Genomic DNA, 22,786 nt, shown 5'->3' with positions numbered 1-22,786 from the left:
ATCCATTGATGCCAAGCATAATATGCTGGCTTGTCAGGAAGGGGGCTAAATAACGCTCCAAACATAGGTTACATTTTGGTGAGGGAAAACTATTTCCAAGTGTCCCTTGACCTCTCTGCTCAAATTATCTGAATGAAAATTGGTTCAGTGGGTACCCACCAGTCTCCCCTTTACAGATAAGGTAGCATTTTTCAAAGCCTAGCATTTTTAGCATGTGGATTGATTTCTTGTTGCTGCTCATCACATTTTGACTCGACAAATATGTTATGCATGCAAATACTTCTGATGAGTAAGGGGAGAGAAAATGTTGGCAATCTGCTTTGGGATATTTTGCCGAAATATTTTTGTATGTGGATTAATTATTATTTCCCTTATGCCCAAATTCACATCCTCTGTTAATGAAATAAAAAATATATAATACAAAAAAACATGTAGGGAAATACATCATCTTAGTCTCGTGTGTTGATCAGGGTTGTGATTGAAGGGTTGGGTGGGTCCCAGAAGGTTTTCAGATTTCAAAGTGGGCCAGTGTAGAGTAAAAGTGAGTGTTCAATTGTTTATATGAGATATCGAATCCTTTATGCATATCGAGCTTCTAGTTTGTGTATAAATATATAAGCCTACAATTATTACAAGTAACATACGTCTTAGTGGGAGGTTTTGACTTTTGATGAAGTTGAGCTGAACAGTGTGAGACATATTGGACGGTCACGGACCGGGTCGGAAGAAGTAGCCTCCAACAATGACGTGAGAAATTGTTGTTTCTGTTCCTCTGTTGGAGGCTTTAACTCAGCTCGACGTGCAGCTCCACGTTCTCTCACAGGAATCTTCTTCTTTGCCTCGGTCCCATAAAAATCGATGTCCACTATTCGCGCAGGCTGCACTCCTTCCATCTTGCGTTGTCTTGGTTTTGCAGGCTGCTCTCTGTACATGTTGCTTTCATTGCATGTGCAGAGGACATCAGGGCAGGCTGCTTCACGACGTGCACCTGCCCTTACAATGAATTCAACCTTGTACAAGAGCCCTCCAATGTGCAAGCAGGATGCTGCAAGTCTGTAAAAAACATGACGCATAATCAGCTCTGTATAAAACTAATTTTCTCACACTAAATCCTTACTGTAGTGGCACTAAACAATACACAAGATGCATTATGGTTGAAGGTGTTTAACGTGAAGGCAAATATTTCCACACACTTGGACCAATGCAGTGTTACAATCTAGAACAGTGGTTCTCAAACTTTTTCACATCAAGGACTGCAAACTGACAATTTAGACCACTGACAGACCCCCCCCCCCCATCTGATCAGATGTTTTATTGCACAAAGTAGTCATACATTCTGTCAGTGTCTTACTTATGGATGTAATTATAGTGAAAATAAATGATTGGTGGCGGTAATGCACCAATTCATTGTTTGCCAACCGCCAATAAACCTTAAAGAAGAAGAAGAAAAAGAAGAAAATAAATGATTCCCCTTTTTGCTGGGGACCCCTTGGAACAAGAACAACCTTAAGGACCCGTGGGCGTCCCCGAAGCAAACGCCACTTTGAGAACCACTGATTTCGAACATTCAAAAGATAGCATTTTTGTCTGCAGTCAGGGTGTCATTAACAGAGCATTATTCAAATAGTTATCAGCTGCTGGACGTTTACATCTCTGTACATTCAACCTCCCATTCAAGGTGGTCTCCTGAAGAGACTTGGGATGTCTGCATCAGTTGGGCAATGGGCGTGGCATTTAACACATCTTGAAGTTGGTTATTCATTTTGATTTGAGCTGCACTGTACCTCCTATTCAAGCTGATCACCTGCATTGTAACAGAGCGATCTTTAATTTGGTTATTCAAATTGATGTGAGCTTACCCAGTTTGGCAGTCACAATGAGCGGTAACAATGTCTCCTGTGTTGCCGATAGCAACCCATGGGTGATGTGGAGGATCCTGGGCGATTGTTGAAGGTACAACATCAGCACAAAAGACCATCATGCCAGGGTTCTTCTCTGGTTTCATGTGGTACACTGTCTGAACCCCTCCAGACTCAAACAGCTTGTAGGAAGCCAGGCCTCTATAGTTTTTCATGGCCTCCACTGTGTGGATACCTACAACAGAACAACATATGTATTCATACTACAGTATTCCATTATGTCACATAATGCATTTCCTACCAATATATGGCACTTTACAATACACATAGCTCATTGGCTGTGAGGCTGTGTGTGTCATTTGATTGGAACGGTAATGACCTGTTAATTGATTACAATTCCTGATTACAATTCCTTAGCAAGTAGCTCGCCGCCTGCCCTGCGGCTTGCCGAGCTAGCCCTGCAGCTCACATATGACCGCAGCTCGGCTGCTGTGTGGCCTTGCCTGCTCTATTGGCATGCGCAGTGCACATTTGCCCAACTTTGCATCACTGATGACATCACAATGCCTATGACATCATCAGTCATGGCATAAGATGATTTTGGTCAATAATGATGTCACTGATAACATCATAGACATTGTGACATCATCACTGGGACTCCTTAGGCTCGGCTGCTGCGCCCGCCCTGCAGCTTGACCGTGGTGCGGGCTCACCTGCTCTTATGACATCACTGATGATGTCACAACTTCGCATCACTGATGACATCACAATTGCTCTTATGACATCACTGATGATGTCACAATGCCTATGACATCATCAGTGATGTCACAATGCCTATGATATCAGTGGGACAAAAAATTAACAGGACAGAGAGAGAGATTGCCCACTTGTTCCTTTATAGATAGATAGACATAATATTTTTTTCTTTTCAATATTGCATGTAAAAGTAAGTTGTATATTGTCGCGTCCCTTGCAGAGATAGGTTTTATGTGGGTCTTTACCTGCAGGCTTCAAATACATCAGCTACCCAGCTAGCATTATTAGCCTCACATTGAGGCTACCATAGCATGAGCAAATAATGAGATATGTCAAGATTTCAAAGCAAATTCGATGTAAGCTAAGCTACTTACCTGGAGTGTCTTCTATCAGGTACACGTAAATGTTCCCGAACTCAACTGGCGGCCACTCTTGTGGATCATTTATCCAGACATCAGCAGCCAATCTGTATGGACAATCCTTCAGTCCACAAAGTTTCAACTTTTCTTTATAGTGCGCTAAAGCACTTGGCTGGAGCAAGGAAATGTAATCAGCTGACATTACGAGTTACCAAATCACCGTGACGTCACCATGTAAACAAATTTACTTCCGGGTACCACTTGGGAAAGGCGGCAGGTTTAAATGTGCGTGTTGTCATATAAATGCTGTCAAACCCTCTCGTTGTTTTCGGCCGACTACTTTCAATTTAAATGGTTAAACGGTTGGTAAACATGCTTGTCCGACGTATCTAGCCTTTCTTCTGTGTTTGTTTTATGTAGTGTTAGCTAGCTAATAAAGTTTGTTTGTCTGTCAAACTCGCTGTTTTTTTACGTTACAGACAGAGTAACCTCGCGTCACCAGGCTCTTCTCGGCGAGAAAGAGCCTGGTACAGACAGAGCTACTGACGCCAGGTCAATTTAATTTAGCTTCAAGTCTACTCTAGTCTGGTCCAACAGGTAAATTAGCTAGTCTGGTCTCCACTAACGTTAGTGAAAGTGTTGTTATGAATGATATTAAACAACAACACAACACGGACGAACCATTTTTGTCTTCTTTGTCTGTTTTTGTCTTCAACACGTCAGTTTGTGCCGTCCACCGCCATTATAATGTGTGGACCTCAGGGGTACCCGGAAGTAAATGTAAACATCCCGCTGATTTGGTCTATTAAAATACTGACCCTTTTCAAGACCTGGATGTGGAAGTCTTCGCGCGTGGAGAAAGAGTATTGGGGGAAAGAGAAGGGTTTATAACAACAGTGCTGCCGCCATTTTGGTCTGAAAAACCGCCTCCGTCAATGGGACAACAGCACATAACCAGGCCATGGAACAACCTATTACTATTCGGTTCTTATAAATGTAAGTTCTTCGTTGTGGATCCCACGCAAGACCCGCCCTACTCTGCCACTAAACACCTCTGATTGGCTTACCCTGATATTCTTACCCTAACCTTAACCAATCATCACTCCTCGTGCCTAAACCCAACCCAATCAGATGCAGAGGAGGGCGGGTCTTAGCGATGTTCGCCCGCCGTAGGGGCGGAAGAGGCGGAGTGTGAAGCAAAATGAGGGAAAATAAGAACATGTCCGAGTCCCCGGGCTCTCAAGCGGGAAAGGAGATACCTGCGAAAAAACAAAAACTCAGCAGTGACGAGAATAGTAACCCCGATCTATCAGGAGACGAGAATGTAAGCAGTCTAACCGTGTTGTTTCCCCGGCGAAAGGTGTCCTTATCGCAGCTGGCTAGTTAGCATCATGCTAAGGTAGCTAACAGGCTAAACTGGTAGCAGCTTTGTGCAGCTGTGAACACCTGCTGAACTCGACAGGACTCAGACAGCTGTTTAAACACATTTATCCTTTTCTAAACTATATTAACCCACACATAATGTACCAAGCTGCCCGCTCACTCACCCTTTCATTGATACACACGTACCTAACGCTACATCTGATGGCTCAGGCTAGTCACTAGCAGCTAACGTGGTGGGTTTGTTGTGAATTGTGGCTAGCAGCAGTGCTAACGTTAGCTCTTGTATCAAGGTGATCATTGACTGTATACAATGGGGGTGTGATAGGATGACTTGTTAACTGCCAAAACGAAAGTGAAATACACGAATAAATGGGGCTCTTGCACTGTTGGCCTCCCCTCAACACCTTAGACAGCAAGACCAAGACCATTAAATACAAAGCCTAAATGTGTTCATGTTTCATCAAAGTTCATGTTAAGAATGAAGTAGGCCTGTTTCTAACTTAGCGTAATGCCTCTAGGCTTATGAAGACTGGATGCAGCGGTTACAGCTAAATTCAGTTACAAGCTGCAGAGATCCATCTATGACTTTTATGGAAATGTAGGCTATGTAATGCAAAGCATAATTGGGATGGCGATGCTGTTGACATTCTTGTGCAGTGACTGTCCCAGGAATCACATTTCAATATCTGATTCTGAAAAGTAACACCCGTTATGCAACTGACAAACAAAATAGAAAATAATGGTTTTATAGTTTTGGGATCAATCATGACAGGGTGTGTCAAAGCTATTGCCGGTTATCCAATACCTTATTGGCTCAGGGATGGGAGTTTTCATTTCACTTTTTTCAGACTTGTATTTGTGATGACAGCCATTCAATCCTGTTCGTACTGCTTTCGCTGCGGTGTGTGTTCTTTAGAAGACCATAAAAACCTCCCTGAAGGGAAAGTATTATGGTAGTTATTTAATAACAGTAAAACCTAGCTATCCAACAAGAAGGACTTGCTAAAAGTAACAGCATATTGAGCTTTGACGTTTGTAATGTAACGTTAACAGTATGTCTGTAAACAGCTCTAGAGAGTTTTCTACCATGATGTCCACTTTCAGAAGCATAAACATGAACGATTTCAGATGTTTTCTAATGGCAACTATACCTTTGTCTCATTTGTAGGATGATGCAGTCAGTGTGGAGAGTGGGACCAACGTAGAGCGCCCAGATACGCCTACTAACACTGCCAATGCCCCGGGCAGGAAAAGCTGGGGCAAGGGCAAGTGGAAAACCAAGAAGTGCAAATACTCTTTTAAGTGTGTGAACAGCCTGAGGGTAAGGGTCTCTATTGGTACCAGGTTAATTATTTTCATTTGGACTGTGTTGAATATATATTGAACTGAGACATACATCAAACTGTAGCCACTTTTACACAAAGATACTGCAATATTGCCGTTATGAAGGCCCGCAAAAATGAGTCAGCGTTGCCTTTTTACACAGACGCGAGGAGGCATTCTGGCATGATGTTCTATAGTTGCCATGAAGATGTGACAGCAGGTCAGAGAAAATATCCTCACCTACGACTTAAAGAGGGATTTATCAGACACACAAAAAAGAAAAAAAACTTGTGCAAGCTGGTGCGAGCATATTGGGAGAAAGACAGCGATAGTGACAGACAGGTTGTTGTGCTTATTATGTCAGAGGAGTCTACAGTATTTAATGAGCAGCTGATCAACGTCTGATTGGCTTTATGGATCACATTGTAACACAAGGCTCATTCTTTCCTTTGGTTCCAGTTTTTTGTAAAGCAAGTATTGTCATCATCAATAGACCACTTGGTTTCTACTTTTAAAAGTTTAACTGGTTATGTTTCTCGCTCGTCTCTGCTTGTCAGGCACGGTGGGTGACGAGATGGATCGGATCGATTTTTGCTTTAATTTCTGCCTTTCCCCTTTTGCGTTGACGGCTGTTGGGATATACTGTAGGCTATAAATGCACAGGGATACTATAAGGTTGTTGTTTTTCATAGGGGAACGCACAACAGGCGACAGACTACAGGACTGCTTTATTGATATGCTTTGGTTAATGTATTTCTGATGTGCAATCCTGTCGTTTTCTTTATGAATGAGCTGAGATTCCCGTCTTCCAGGGTTACGCTTTTAAATAGACATTGATTCAGGGCTGATACTACCTCCACTGGCGTAACGAAAGGCGGAACAAAATGACTCGCCATTCAGTCCTTGTGACTTTTAAACAGGATGCGATGTGTAATGACCCTGCAACGATCGCAGCTTTCACAGGCTGTGTAAAAGGGGCTTGCGTACTTGTGACTCAACACCTGCCAAATACTGTCAAACTAACTTTCCGTCATCCCAAAATCTACCAGCCACCATAACAATTCCACTAGCTAAGTATATTCTTAGAGTAGATCAGACTCCAAATGATGTACGATTGCCTGCCGTAGCAGCCAGTAGAGTAGAGTAGACTAGGGGCGTGCCTGCTGTGATATATCCAGGGTATCTGCGGGGTCTTGAGAAGTATTAAAAGTTGATAAATCAATTTAGGGAAAATGAAGACCCTTAAAAAGTCTTAATTGCCATTTGAGAGGTATTACATTTTGTAGAATTGTGCTGATGGTGTTAAATGAGCATAATATGATATCGTCCCATTTTTTGATCGCAGACCCTTGAATTGAATCAATGTCATATTGTGGCTAGGGATGTCAACGGTTACAACATTTTCTAAACGTGTACAGGAGACCTTCTGGCAGCGTGGAAACGGTTAACCGCTTTTTTTTGACCCGATAAAGTTATCATCTGTAGCTTACACAGGCATGGTTAGGGTTAACTGTTGTCATCAGAGTTGAGCCTGCTAGAGACGTAGCAGCATGAGGGTTTAGCCTGTACGACTCACAGCCATTGTTAATAAAACGTTAAACAGCACGTCGTGGTCCGCCAGTTCTTCAGACATAACATTGGTGACGAGGATGATGGGCTGACTTTCTCACCGCCAGGATGCAGACTGAAAATAACGTTAGGAGCGGTAGCTAGTTTGATAACTAACAGATAACACGTACTATGATAAAAAGCACAACACTCCCAGAAATATTAAGTGTCTAGCCAATCTGCTCCCACAATTGAGCCTTTCTGTCTCTGTTGTGATCGTTTCTCCATTATTAGTTGCCTGAAAACGAGAGCCCGCACCAGCGCCTTTCTGAAGCCACTGCTGAGTTTATTTTCAATCTCCTTCCTCGCTGGGATCACCGCACTGACAGGGATACACTCAGTAAAATCATTGTCAAAACTTTATTTAAAAGGACACACAAAAAGACGTGTAAACGGTTATTGAATTTTCTAAACGGATATGATTTAGTATCCGTGCACCCGTGTAGTCGTGTACACGGTGACATCCCTAATTGTGGCAGACTGTGATATCAGCAAATAATATTGTATTGTTGTCCAAAGAATCTATATAATATTGTATCGTGATGAAACTTGATTTACACCCCTATCGCTGATGTGACAACAGTGGCGTTGAGGTCGTGAAAAGGTCTTAAAAGGTATTGAATTTAACTTCAGGATTCCTGCATATACCCTGAATATCGTATCGTTATATCGATATATCGTTATAATTCATATTCATATCACCAAACATTCATGGTGATAATGTCAATATTCAGACTTGTTGATGTAATGACATCACACCATTACGCTGCGTATCGGTATGACATACGCACAGCAACAGCAAGCAGGGCTGAAAGCGACTCCACGGTGGAGGAGTTAATTCCAAAAAGGGGAGTGACTTCAGTAGTGTGGAAATGGTTTGATAGTTGAATATGTGAGGGAAAACTGTTACGTTTATGCTGACATATATAAAACTATTGTCAAAAATGGAGAGAATGCACACCGTGAAATCTCAGCGAGATGCCGGTGACGGACAAGAATCCACAGGAAGAATAGAAAACGCACACTCTGGCTCCGATGCAATGAGTTTAATAAAAAGACAACGTTTCGGCTTGGTGGCCACCAGGCAGAAACATTGTCTATTTATTAAACTCATTGCATCGGAGCCAGAGTGTGCGGTTTCTATTCTTCCTATATAAAACTATAACATATTTTGTTGCAATATGTTCTTGAAATTAATACAATATTTTTCAGTATTTTGTCAGGTTGGTGGTGTTGATTTCCCACCCAGAGTGTCGTTAATGATCACACTATAATTTCCACAGGAGGATCACGGCCAGCCGCTGTTTGGAGTTCAGTTTAACTGGCACAGCAAAGAGGGAGACCCCCTGGTGTTCGCCACAGTCGGGAGTAACAGGGTAAGAGATGTTGAAGAGAGGCACTGAGACATGATGGATGCCTTTCTATGCTATTTTTAAATGGGGGTTTTAATTCTTGGAGCTAGCCTATATCATCTGGTGGAAAACCTAAAAATGTGTGCATAAGAAGTAAGAACCTTTTCAAGTGATTAAAAAATAGATTGTATTGTCATAGTCATTTTAGACTCTTCCCCTAATACTGCTGCTCCACACAAGGATGCCATCAGGAAGCTGATACAGAGACAATATACATGTATTGTCTCTGCAGTGTTTCCCCATTCTACAGGCCTATATATATTTGTTTTTAATTAGATTTTTTTAAAGGTTTTTTCCCTGCTCTCCCCAAAAATTCAATAAACCTTTATGTTATATTATTGCATTACAACAATACTAGTGTTGACAGTAATAGAAGATGCCAAATCATTCAAAACAACAAGCATTTTGCTTTTAGGAGCATTGTGCCAGTGTCCGGTGCTGTTCCAAAATGTGTCAACGTGTGTCGTTGCCTGGGAAACGCACATCCCATAATACAACTGTTCGCATCACATCCCATAATAGTATGATGATACTTGGGATGCCATTGCGAACATAGATGCAAACAGGTTAGCTAAAAGTTTAGTGTCGCCAGCGAGGGTCCCCACCGTTGCGGTCGGGGTACGTTTCAAAATCCCTCCAGGCCTGAAGATTTTTCTAGGGGAAACACTGCTCTGTATAGGACTAATTCACTTAACGCAGTGGCCACCTTGATCATGTGATTACCGGTAGTCATGTGACCAGGCGTTACATGTATTTAAAGGGATACACCAACTTTTTTGGAGTTTCGCCCATTTGCCATATCGCCCATACATAACCAAGATACACAATGCCTTTACTGGAACTCTCCGTGCAGTATACAGTGAGCTACAATCATTCAGTTAGTTAGTATTGCCAAAAAGTTGTCGTATCCCTTTAAAGATGGCATCCTTGTATGCTGTTTCATGTCTGAAGAAGAGCATTAACTCGAAACGTCACATCGGGTTGTCCAATAAATTATTAGAATGGGGGCTGTGTGGACCTTCTCTTCTTTGAACATTATTTTTCGTGCATCTTGGCTTATGTACATTCATCGTTTGTCTGTAACTTAATATGCAACTATTGTTATGATGCTGTATTCTTGTCCATGTCTTTATTTTTTGTCCTTTTTGTTTAAAGTCCTTTCACTATCAATAGCACTACCTGGTCATATTAGACTAGAGTTAAATAAGTGTTGTTGTTCCATAGCTAACTTGTCATGGTCTTTTCCTCACCAGGTAACTCTGTATGAATGCCACTCTCAGGGAGCAATAAGACTCTTGCAGTCTTACGTCGATGCAGACGTATCCTTTTCACTCCCTTCAAACGCCTTTTTAAACTTGTTTACTCCTCATTGCCTTAGTTAAATCTAAACAATGACTGGATTAAGATATGGTAATACTTCAAATGAAAAAAAACTCTATTTGCTTGTAGAGCGCTTTAAAACATTGGACACAGTAAAGACAGAAACAATAAAGAAAATAGTAGACGTATTTGAAGTGGTCTCGAGGAGGGGGTTTCAAAGTCTGAGACTGTGCGCCTCCCTAAGACAAAGCTTTGAAAAAGGTGTCCCCCTTACTTAATTCCTGGAGGCCTATTGGATCACGATTAATGTTATTGATCCCATAGACACTGAACAATTGGGCCAAGATATCCTGATATTGCAGTTTGACATAGTTCAGACTAGGGTTGGCACAATGGACGATGGCATCGACCATCGTGATGGGCCGACCTCTGAGCCTCATCGGATCATCGTGATTATTTGTTCGAATTAGAATTGTGCAGTTTTAATAATAAAAAAGGCCAAGTCCACTTACCGTGACGCGCAGGGGACATTAAACAAGCGCACCCAGTTCAGTTCAGAGAAGCCTCCCCTCCTCCTGAACTGGTTGCGCTTGTTTAATGTCATCGGGGCATCCCCCGCACGTGAGAAGTCGGTTGTGTTGTTAAAACAACAACAAAGAAGAAGAAAGAAGAAACTTCACGTTCTTTCCTGTTTTAAACCCAAAGTGAGTACAAGTCTTCAACTGTGAATTTAACTTGCCTGTTTCCAAAGTGAAAGTTGGGAGTCGCTCCATTAGATACAGCAGCTGCTGCTGCTGTGCTCTAGACATTTCTCCTCAACACTCTCATTAGGTTCAAAAGCCCATGCGAATCTAACGTTATATCAGCCAGTAATTCAGTCAGTTTTCTGCCACACGTTGTTGGTGAGGATCTGTAACGTTAACGTTATTTGTTTTGCGCCGTTCAAATTGCTGGTAGTGACAGCCACTGCTTCAGTTGCCTGGCTCTGTGCTGTTTAAAGCTGGGAATATGCTTGACGTTTGGCTCGGCCGCACGGAAATGAGAGACACGGAATCCTGACGAGAAATCGCGTTGAGCTTTTATACTCTGTGTGGGTTTCTGCTCACGGGAGTGAGTGGGAGTCTTGAAAACTCCACTTTGTCCGCCCACCCGCGTCCGCGTAGTTACAAAATTCGGGGTGTGCACGGCCAGGCGAAAACGCGCCTGGCCAAAAAAATAAAAGAATTGTCGTTTTTTTGCAATTCCAGCTCGGGCCACACAGGGGTTGCCCACCCCTGGCATATAAGCTTCAATTGACGCTCTAAATATGGTCAAATATGGTAAATATGGTATTCGGGACAGCCCTACCCAAGTCACAAGTATTCAACTATAATTCGCTCCATTTGACATCGACATTAACACTTTGAGTGCCACGGCCCTTGGGCAAAAGGTTGCTTGCTGTGCCACATAGGCCACAATGCATTTTAAAACAGTCATATAATTTCTTTAATAATTACTATGTAAACACTGAACACGCACAAATAACGATGAGACTCTCTTCTATCACCTGCAAAAAAAAGTTTATTGATCCCATTTTCCGTTCTTTAGTTATGAGCCGGAGAAGATAGCTTGATTGAACCAAAAACAGACCTTTTTTTCTACGAGCTGAGATAATGAGCCTTTTGTGAAATTAAACATTTCAAGCACATCACTGACTCTGAAGCTAATTTTCTGATGTCTGGGTCTGTCTGGGTGAAGTGTATGCTGCTCTGCGTGCTCTGCGTGCCCCCCCCCCCCCCCCTCAACTGCACACGCCTCCTCCTGGGTGTGTCTTATGTGTCTGGTGGCTCTCTGCTGCTGCACACACAGTGAAGGGTGCGCGACATCTAGCTTTTTGGTTCCGCGTGTGTTTGTCACGGGCCACAATGCTTCCAGTTAAGAATAATAAGGCTGATTATGCGAATGTGCTGTCGCAGCGGACATGGAGGTGCTCAGTTGTGACAGCGGATGCAGCTGCTGTGGGCACAGCTGGCGTTTGGCTTCATGCATGTCGATGCATACGGACGTATGCGATGCGATTTCCTTTTTCCCCAGCGACTTCTTCTGTGTGTTTGGCTCCAATTTCTCTTATCAGGAGAGTGCTGTCGCCACCTAATGGGGTTTGTAAAATAGGTTTAAAGACCTCCAATAGCTACAATATTGTAAGAGGCGATGTAAGAAGCTTAGATCGACACCCCCCCGTCAAAAAAACAATTTGGAGTTACTGACGCCATTTGGCGTCGCTGGCAGCCTACGGTAAATTTCTAATGACGCCATATGGCGTCGCTGGCACTCAATGTGTTAAAGGAAGATATTCACAAATTTCCGTCACTTTTGGTTGGGTGTTTTGTGACTACACATAAGACAGTATGGGCACACACAATGTCACAGAGAGGGCAGATGGATGGATCTTTGCAAATATCGAGTTTTGAAATGTGTGTTTCAACATTCTGACCGAGCGATCTTTTGTATCAACATTAAAAGAAGATATTCACAAATTTGTGCAACTTTTGATTGGGAAATTTGCAAATATTTAAACAAAGACAGTATGTTGTGGCTCAAAACACGCGCACACACACACAGTGTGTCAGAGAGAGGGGGTGGAAGAGAAGGCAGGGTTGGACCTACTGCACACTGCACCGCTTACTTCAACACGTGAGTGTTTGTTTTCTTAACTAACGCTACGCAAAGGCAGATGAGAACTTCTACACGTGTGCCTGGACCTTTGACACCAACACCAGTCACCCCCTGCTGGCCGTAGCTGGGTCCCGCGGCATCATCCGGGTGATCAACCACATCACCATGCAGTGCATCAAGGTACAGTTCATCTATCCTGCTTAAGATAAATATACAGTATCCAGTCAAATGGGCGTCATTTTGTCGTCAGTAGTAACATCCTTCAGAAATTGATATACGGTATGTATATTAGAAATAATCAAAATCTTGGAACATTATAGATTTGATTTTATAGGTCAGAAAATGTAATACAAGGTGATTCTATAAGTAATATCCTGCTTGTTTTTCCTTTTCTTTTTTAATCTAGCATTATGTAGGTCATGGGAATGCCATCAACGAGCTCAAGTTTCACCCAAGAGATCCAAATCTCCTTCTGTCTGTCAGCAAAGGTAAACTACAGTTTTACATACGGTAATAATAAGTTGGTTTAGATAGCCCTTTTCAAAACACTTAAAAATGTTTTACATACGTAGGATATTTTTTCTCATCCATTAATTGCTGCTGCCCTTGTCTTTTTGGCCCAAGCAGATATCCAAAAGTCAAGAATCAATTCATCAAAGTAGTCTGATACAGTATCACAATTTTATTCCTTTACGGTTTACTGGTCATGATTTTAAATATATTATAATATTCATATATACATATATAATATATTTTATATTAGCTCTGAATGATACCCGAATTTCCGAGCTGTAATTCTGGCCTGGACGACTGTTCAATTCACTTTTTACAGGTCGGAACCCATTTTTTCCGGTGGTCCGAGTTGTCATGAACGGGGTATTCGAGTGTAAACTTAAAGCCCTATTCAGCAACTTTTCCAAGTTTCGTTATTGGAGAAACTGCACCCTCTGGGTGCAATAGTATCGATATCGCCGTTCAAAGTCAACAAAACACAGCGCCAGAAAGCTCTATGTAGTATGTACATGTTGTGACATCGGGTACTACTCACCACGTGATGAAATAATAATCCATAGTTACATGAAACGTAATTTTCATAGCAAATCCGCATCGAGTTACTTCCTTGTTTCCAGGAACACAATGCTCCCGCTGTACAGCGCATGAGCGCATCTTGCCTCCGGGACGCAGGCACCAAACTGCTTAGTCCCAGGAGAGGCCTTTGGAGGGCGGTGTGTGACCAATAGAGGTGACATTCTCCCTGTTACAAGTCACTCTACCATCCTCAATGACTAAAAAGCTGTTATATTAAGGGGAAAAAGTTACTGATTGGGGCTTTAAAGGATGGGCCTAGTTCAGATTCATGTGATCGTCAGGTGGTTCTGTGATCTCATCTGAGAGTCATCTATTATGTCTATATGGCCCAGGTGAATTCAGTCTATTACTGTATATCTATATGGCCCAGGTGAAATCAGTCTATTATGTCTATATGGCCCAGGTGAAATCAGTCTATTATGTCTATATGGCCCAGGTGAAATCAGTCTATTATGTCTATATGGCCCAGGTGAAATCAGTCTATTATGTCTATATGGCCCAGGTGAAATCAGTCTATTATGTCTATATGGCCCAGGTGAAATCAGTCTATTATGTCTATATGGCCCAGGTGAAATCAGTCTATTATGTCTATATGGCCCAGGTGAAATCAGTCTATTATGTCTTTATGGTCCAGGTGAAATCAGTCTATTATGTCTATATGGCCCAGGTGAAATCAGTCTATTATGTCTATATGGTCCAGGTGAAATCAGTCTATTACTGTATATCTATATGGCCCAGGTGAAATCAGTCTATTATGCCTACATGTTGGTTGATTCTCATTGTTTTTCTCAGTCTTATTGTGCCTTGCTAAAAGGCATTGTGATGGTAGTTGTGGTAAGGGTGGAAAGGCGGTGTTACTCATTCACTTTTGTGCAAAGTGCAAATTTGAAGTTGCAATTTTCTGGTTAAAAGCCTGCTACCACTACCAGGAGCTGCTAATGCTAAATTATTTGGAATATAAGGATCATCAGCAACGTCTTCAATTTCGGTCATTTAAGATAAGTGTTAGTGATTTAAGAGGATTTCATATATGGAAAGTTTCCCTTTGGATCCTGCTCATTTTCATGCTTTAATCTCAGATAATCTCTGTTGATATTTGTATGCAAAACTATGCATATTTCCAGAGACACAAACCATAAAGTTTAAAGGACTCTACCCCCCCCCCCCCCCCCCCCCCCCCCCCATATCCCCTGAGCATAGCCGGCTCAACAACAGACCAGAATCCCCCCCCACTGAAAGCCATCTTCTTGTGTGTGTGTGTGTGTGTGTGTGTGTGTGTGTGTGTGTGTGTGTGATATATTGGACTGCACTTTAGATTTTTGTGTGTGATTTTGCTCTTCTGTATTCTTTTTGTCTTTTGACTATTGATGTGATCGCTACACTGCATACTTGTCAAATTCCTCCTATGTAATCTGATTACCTACTGTGGCAATAAAAGTGATTCTGATTCTGATGTCCATCTGTCTGATATAATTTAGATCAAAGTCAAGTGACATTAACACCAGTCACCACGTATTAAATATAGTTTTGTGCTGGGAACCACAAATAGACTGCTAGCAACCTCTAGCAGACTTGAGACAAACTTCAAGTGCAGTCATGTGACTGTTGGGATGGGAAGGTGGACTATAAAGGGCTACGTTCTGGCCTCGTCCTTTAGTCTACGCCTCCTCACTGAGGAGGCAACTAGGCTGCAGCTCACAGCTACTAGCTAGCATCACCTATGTTAGCTAGCCACAACCTGCTGTAATATGATAGGGACTTGGTAAATAAAGGACGCCAGTGACTTGCTTGGTCAACCATACCTCCGCTCCTTTGTCGTCCCTACAGTTTTATTATAATGAAATTCAACCATAGGATTGTTTTTTTTTATATTGTCTTAAGATCTACATTAGTTCATGTGTGACTGTGTCTGTTTCCTCAGATCATGCCCTTCGTCTATGGAACATACAGACCGACACATTAGTGGCCATATTTGGAGGCGTGGAAGGCCATCGAGACGAAGTCCTGAGTGCTGTGAGTGGCATTTGATTACACTTTGCATTGGACCCTCTTGGATTATGAACAAACCACAAGCGAGAGATCGATTTTGATTTATTTTTGTAATCTCACTGACAGGACTTCGATCTCCTGGGTGAGAAGATCATGTCGTGTGGGATGGACCACTCGCTAAAACTCTGGAGAATCAACTCGGAGAGGATGCAGAAAGCCATTCGTGGGTCGTATGAGTACAATCCTTCAAAGACCAACAGGTGAAAATAATAATCATGATAATAACTTAACAGTACTGTATGGTGAGCTGTAGTGAGGTAGAGTACTGTATGGTGAGCTGTAGTGAGATAGAGTACTGTATGGTGAGCTGTGGTGAGGTAGAGTACTGTATGGTGAGCTGTAGTGAGGTAGAGTACTGTATGGTGAGCTGTGGTGAGGTAGAGTACTGTATGGTGAGCTGTAGTGAGATAGAGTACTGTATGGTGAGCTGTAGTGAGGTAGAGTACTGTATGGTGAGCTGTAGTGAGATAGAGTACTGTATGGTGAGCTGTGGTGAGGTAGAGTACTATATGGTGAGCTGTAGTGAGGTAGAGTACTGTATGGTGAGCTGTAGTGAGGTAGAGTACTGGATGGTGAGCTGTAGTGAGGTAGAGTACTGGATGGTGAGCTGTAGTGAGGTAGAGTACTGGATGGTGAGCTGTAGTGAGGTAGAGTACTGGATGGTGAGCTGTAGTGAGGTAGAGTACTGGATGGTGAGCTGTAGTGAGGTAGAGTACTGTATGGTGAGCTGTAGTGAGGTAGAGTACTGTATGGTGAGCTGTAGTGAGATAGAGTACTGTATGGTGAGCTGTAGTGAGGTAGAGTACTATATGGTGAGCTGTAGTGAGGTAGAGTACTGTATGGTGAGCTGTAGTGAGGTAGAGTACTGTATGGTGAGCTGTAGTGAGGTAGAGTACTGTATGGTGAGCTGTAGTGAGGTAGAGTACTGTATGGTGAGCTGTAGTGAGGTAGAGTACTGTATGGTGAGCTGTAGTGAGGTAGAGTACTGTATGGTGAGCTGTAGTGAGGTAGAGTACTGTATGGTGAGCTGTAGTGAGGTAGAGTACTGTATGGTGAGCTGTAGTGAGGTAGAGGGGATTGGGGAATTGGGATTTTTCCATCTCCTTTCTCTGCCACTGCAGAGAGCTTGCATTGTTGTACCATGTTTATTGAATACCCTATGCTGAGAACAGCAGGAGGAGTGGCATGTTTGTGTATAGCGCCCTATGCTCAGAACAATGAGTGACCTCAACTCTGCAAGCTCTAGATTGCGAAATGGGTCTGAAAATCACACTTCTAGCACAAACTAACACAAACGAAAGCTAATTCTGACAAGATATTAGAATAACATTCTGTTGAATTGTTTTTGTTTGTTTGTGTTTGTTTCTTTGTTATTAAACCCTTCAGTTTGAACAAGTGTAACACTGAAATCTGGTTGGAGGAAACTTATGCCAATGGAACAAAGAAAATAGTAGCCTGGTTACAACCATCCTTATCACACCTCACATTCTTTTTTGCCACTGATCAGTCTGGACTTCCATTTCCTGAAATTACAATGTTACCGGGCCAGTCAGGGACTGCTTTGTAGTTGATGACGTGACTACGACAATCGGCTAGCAAAACAGTAATGGTGTTTCCCAAAGCAACAAGCGGTAACATTAACGTTGGTAAACAGCCATAAGTGCAATTATTGCAGAAATAGACTCGTGTTTCCCCTACAATTGTACAGGACTGGCAGGGCTGCCAGGCCAATGAGGACCCCCGCCAGGCCACATTTCCTTTCTCTCCCAAATTTCAATACAAAGGGGCCAATTGCGGCCCGCAGCTGGATTTTAAACGGCCCTCGCCTTGTCTCTCAAAATATACTAAATGTGGCCCTCCACACAGTATTGGTGTTCATCAAGCATGTTTACCTTGCGCTGCCCCCCCCCCCCCCCCAATTCACCTAACAATGAGCACTATCATACAGTTTATTGACAAGCACCAAGTTTTCAGATGATAAACAGCAAAGGAATGGTTACCTAGCAACAGACATTTCCCACTGCGTGGCAGACATGTGAAAGGGGCTTCTGATACATGCAGGTTGCAGATGCAGGATAAACAGCAAGTGAGAAAGCCAACATTCAGCGATGGCAGGATATTGTCATATTATTGACATAGTCTGCCATCAATAACACAGCACAGTTGAGAAGTGTTCACACATCAAGTCTCTCTTGTTGGTGTTGACCGTAATGTATATAACAGCACTAAATATACATTAATTCAAATCAATAAGCATTTGCTTATGGGGGCCCGTGAGTTTGCAACCCTGTAATATTTTGCCATAAGTTACACAGCTTATTTATTCAGCAATAAATGCGAGCGAACCAAAATTTGGAAACAAATATAAATTGCAGACCGCCTGCTGCAGCTGCGCCATCCGACCGAAGCCAACCACGCCAATATGCCATCCCTCGGTTAAGGTGTTGTTTTCTGTGGGAGATGTTTTCACCGTTCTTCCCACTAACTGGATTCGGATTGGATTGGATTGGCTGAAAGAGTTTGTCTGTCAAGGCAAGTACTCCCGCCCACTGAAAAACGAGACTGTCGCCTGGTTACAAAGAAAATTGCCTTTAGCTGATCAAATATGTGCGCACATATGGGGATTTGAATAATTTCCATCGAAAAACAGGATTTTGTTACATGACAGCATCAACTTAAGATATCTGTGCGTGTTTTGTTTGGTCTTTCTAAGTTGTCTTTAGCCTGGATGGGTCTTTTGCCATTATCTCCTCATTTAAAAAGTGTTTGTGTGTTTTCCTCAGGCCATTTGTTTCACAGAAGATTCACTTCCCCGACTTCTCAACGCGGGACATCCACAGAAACTATGTGGACTGTGTGCGGTGGCTGGGGGATCTCATCCTTTCCAAGGTAAGAACTTTTTTGGAACTGGTGAAGAAACGTTTGAAAACACGTTTTGTCTCACAGATGCTTTGTAACAAATGATTGTTTGGGGGTTCTTTCTTATTCTAAAAATCACATTTGGTAAGATAGTGTAAGTGTTGGGAGCTTTTAACCTCAAGAAAAAGTTAGTTTGCTGTTCTCCACTGAATACAAGTTTTGCAGGATAAAAATATTAATTATGAATTGTTTATAAGCTGTAGTCTGACATACAGGAAGGAGCCTCTGCTTCTGTCCCTTTGAGTTGAAGTGGTGTCCTTGTATTTATCGTTTGTGTTTCTTCTTCCGGTCTGCTGTCAGTCTTGTGAAAATGCCATTGTGTGCTGGAAACCGGGAAAGATGGAGGATGACATTGACCGCATCAAACCAAACGAGTCGAACGTGACGATCCTCGGACGCTTCGATTACAGCCAATGTGACATTTGGTACATGCGCTTCTCCATGGACTTCTGGCAGAAGGTGACATGTATTTTGATGAAGGGGGCCGTTTAACAGGGTTCCCATGTGGAAATGTTGAAAATCAGTTGGATGATCTCAAGGATGTAACACATCTGACTATGCATTGTTGTGTAGCTGCACAGCCACTCTCAGCACTTGGGAGTGGCTGTGCAGTCACAGTATTGGTGCAGTCATTTTCCATTGTGAGTTAGAAGGAAGCTTCCGAGCAATTCTAAATTTTAAAATTTCAATTCTTCATCATAAGAAATTTATGATTTGATGATGTTTTTATCATCCATATCAGATCAGGCTACGCAACTTTATTGCAGTTACAATTCCCATAGGCTGCCGGGCTGTGGCCCCAAAAATATCAGATTCTTTTTGGAATGCCGTTGCCTATAAGTGTACCAAATTATATAATTTTATTGCAAAATGCACAGTTGTTATGCTTAACTTCCCCATTACTTCTGTCAAACTGATTTACAGATGCTGGCCCTGGGAAATCAAGTGGGGAAGCTGTATGTGTGGGACCTTGAAGTGGAAGATCCACACAAAGCAAAGTGAGTCCATCTGAGTAGCAGTCTAATCCATAGACTGCCGTGTAACTGAAAAGTCACGAGTTCGAACCCCCATCAAAACCAAGCAAGTCGGTCTGTAGGTGAAAAAGAGGTTTTGCCGTAAGGCACTCCTCACCTTCCTTTTTATTCATTTGAAGTAATTTGGATAAGAAAGTCACCTAAAATGTCAAATGTCATGTAAAACCCCTTCAACACCAGACTAGTGAGCCGAGAAATACGTGGGTCATACGTGTCCATTATTCCGGGGTTCCACAGGGTTGTTTTGGGGTTTACAACGGTTCGTTGCACCTTAACATTGGTGTGAAAGTGCTAAAACGATGAGTTGATGTTGGCTAAACGTCCTCTGTCCTCTCTTCTCTTCAGGTGTACGACCCTGACGCTCCCCAGATGCACCTCGGCCATCCGGCAGACCAGCTTCAGCCGCGACAGCAGCATCCTGATTGCCGTGTGCGACGACGCCTCCATCTGGCGCTGGGATCGGCAGCGCTGAATCTGTCTGCCTGCGGCACCTTGACTGAACGACTTGGATCGTTGCGGTTTCTGAACCCTCGCAAACGTGTTGCTCTGTCCTTAGATCCTAGCTTCCGCAAAGATCTACACTAGCAAAGAAAGTGTCCATCTTAACGTTTAGTTTCATATTCAGTCTTAATATTTAAATTTCCCTAAAAGTGATAGAAAGTTATGTTTTTGCCCGTGTTGTGAACTAATATCTGTGAAACAATTATTTTGATTTTTGGCGGTTATTCAGATCTGAGGTTTCCTCCATTAGATGATTATTGATTTTAAGATTTATACAACTAATGGAGATTGAGTGCCTTCTAGTGTCCTATGCAGCAACCCCCCCCAGTAATTTTCTAGATTACTAGAGATCACTGCAGTACTATCAGGAAAATGTTTTCTCAAATTATCTCACCCCACTGGCAGATATTCTCACTTGTTTTAAGATAAATAAGATTTGATAGTAGATTAAAAGGACTCGAGATGGATTTTCTTTTGCAGTGCAACATTTATATCCAATAGAGAACCAAAGTGAACGTCACTTCCTGCCTTATCATGTGTACCAGCGTCTGAAAAAATATGAACGGTGGTGAACGGAGACAGACTTTACTTTTTTTTTTATCCTGTTTGATCCTGTTTGAATTGTGGCACGGGGTACGCATATCATGTTTGTCAATGTAAAAGATAACTTTACAAGTCAAGAAAGTCAGTTTGTGGTAAAACTGTGGCACTATAAGTAATAAATCCGAAAGACTACGCGCAACCAGTCCATGTTGTTGATGGTGCGACATGAGAGATGTAGTCGATTGACAAACTAAACCTTACGTTTCAGTTTCAGGAGAAACTTTCTTGACATGCATAGTTATCTTTTAAATTGAGAAAAATGTACATGTTTACCCCGTGTTACAATTCAGACGGGATCAAAGCTGGTACACAGGGTAAGGCAGGAAGTGACGTTCGCTTTGGCTCTCTATAGCAAACACAAATTAAAAGGCAGTTCTGTTTTTAGATGATACTTTTTTTCTCAAGTTTGCCTTACATTCCTTTGTTTCTTTTATTATGCCCATGTGGATTGTTTTCAATGCACTCATGAATACCCTCCCCCCACTCCCACATGATCCCACTGCATCATTTATTTACAGTTTGCCATTGGAGGCTTTATTGAATACACTATATATATATATATATATATATATATAGTCAATTAAATCAAACTTTGTGTTTCCATGTGCAATTCAGTGTTTTGAAATCAAACCTAGAACCTTCTATTAGTTACCAGGAAAAGTTTCTAATTCTAAATGTAATTAAATATTAAATATGCTCAGCTAACAGCTGTATTGGCTTTACAATAAATATTGAGTGGAAGCCTAAAAGTATAAATGTGATCAGTTATGTCTAAAGCAAGGTGGATGGAGGCACAGTTGATATTTGGATGAGTGGAATTGAAAATGAAAAATCAATTTCAATAGCACACAGGCTTTTAACTTTAACCCAGAGTGGGAGGGAGTCAGGGGATTTTGGTCTTTTACCGAGTTCCTGTACTTCAATTTATTTGGACTGTAATAAAAAGTATTTTTCTACACATACCATGGTGCATTTCTCTATTCTAGTTCCTACAGCAGCAATCCTGACAGCAAACCTAAGACCATATTCTATTGAAATATTGTATGAATATTGCCCTGAAGCCTTATGAGAGGAAGAAATAGATTGTGGTTAATATAAACAGATTAGCCTACCACTACCAGATACACTAGCCCAGTGATTCTCAGCCTTTTTCATATTAAGGACCCTAATTTAGTCTACATTAGAGCCCCATTTGATGAGATTGTGTCTCCGACCCAAATCTGAGGATATGTTTTGTTATATAATATGACTTCCAAGACTATGGGTGAAGAGATAACATTCACTAGTATATGATCAAAACACTCCTATATTCTCTGAGTTATTAACTTGCTATTCATTTCTGTATTGAAATTCATGAGGAGGTCCACCCCCTTTGATCAAAACATCCAACAGAGAGCTGAATGGGGGGGGGGGGGGGCGGGGGGCGTGTTGCCACTTGCCAGTGCGCACAGTGCCTGGCTGTGCGCTCTTATCTCCACTAAAAGGACTTTTGCCCTCCGAGTTACTTTGATGCGCCAGAAACCCAGGGGAGCCGCTCCACCATGTTCTCGTCGAAGAAGTCTCCCAAAAGTCTGTCTAAATATGTGTCCAGGCCGCCGAGCAGAGAGGCAGAGCAGATCCGCATGGTTCAGTGTGGATGTCCAGGGGGCAGCGGCACCTGTGCGGTCCACGCTGCCGGGAGACACGCTGCGCCAGCGGGGTCCAAGGTAGGCCTGGGGAGGTCCATCTGCAGAGCCTCTATCTTTCAATATGGATTAGGTCAAAGTTCATGTCAAGAACCCCCGTTTTGCACACAGATTACCATTAATTTGATTTGGGGTTTGTTCCAGGGATTCTCCATGGCAGGTTAACTAAAATGTTGTATAATTTATAGTCGGGAATCAGGATAGCCACATAGCCTATCCTCTCCTTGAAGT

At 42.3% G+C, this 22,786-nt stretch overlaps 1 protein-coding gene and 1 long non-coding RNA gene across 2 annotated transcripts; one reads left to right on the top strand and one right to left on the bottom strand.

The window, feature by feature from the left end:
• Positions 1-11: 11 nt before the first annotated feature.
• On the bottom strand, positions 12-3,222 carry LOC310773691. The gene is made up of 3 exons (XR_014552553.1): positions 2,990-3,222; positions 1,860-2,094; positions 12-1,053 (listed from the first exon to the last, which is right to left on the bottom strand). It is a non-coding gene; the product is annotated as an uncharacterized lncRNA (long non-coding RNA).
• A 952-nt stretch (positions 3,223-4,174) lies between these two features.
• eed (embryonic ectoderm development) lies at positions 4,175-21,820 on the top strand. The gene is made up of 12 exons (XM_083634394.1): positions 4,175-4,298; positions 5,526-5,678; positions 8,572-8,664; positions 9,954-10,019; positions 12,730-12,855; positions 13,082-13,163; positions 15,686-15,777; positions 15,880-16,013; positions 18,597-18,702; positions 19,033-19,191; positions 19,657-19,730; positions 20,112-21,820. The coding sequence occupies exons 1-12, from the start codon at positions 4,176-4,178 to the stop codon at positions 20,236-20,238; spliced, it is 1,335 nt and encodes a 444-aa protein (XP_083490520.1). The 5' UTR covers position 4,175; the 3' UTR covers positions 20,239-21,820.
• Positions 21,821-22,786: the final 966 nt, after the last annotated feature.

The sequence above is a fragment of the Poromitra crassiceps genome (genome assembly GCF_964638095.1).
Source record: "Poromitra crassiceps genome assembly, chromosome: 3".
In the NCBI taxonomy this organism is placed as follows: domain Eukaryota; kingdom Metazoa; phylum Chordata; class Actinopteri; order Beryciformes; family Melamphaidae; genus Poromitra; species Poromitra crassiceps.
This window is presented reverse-complemented; position numbering and strand designations above follow the sequence as displayed.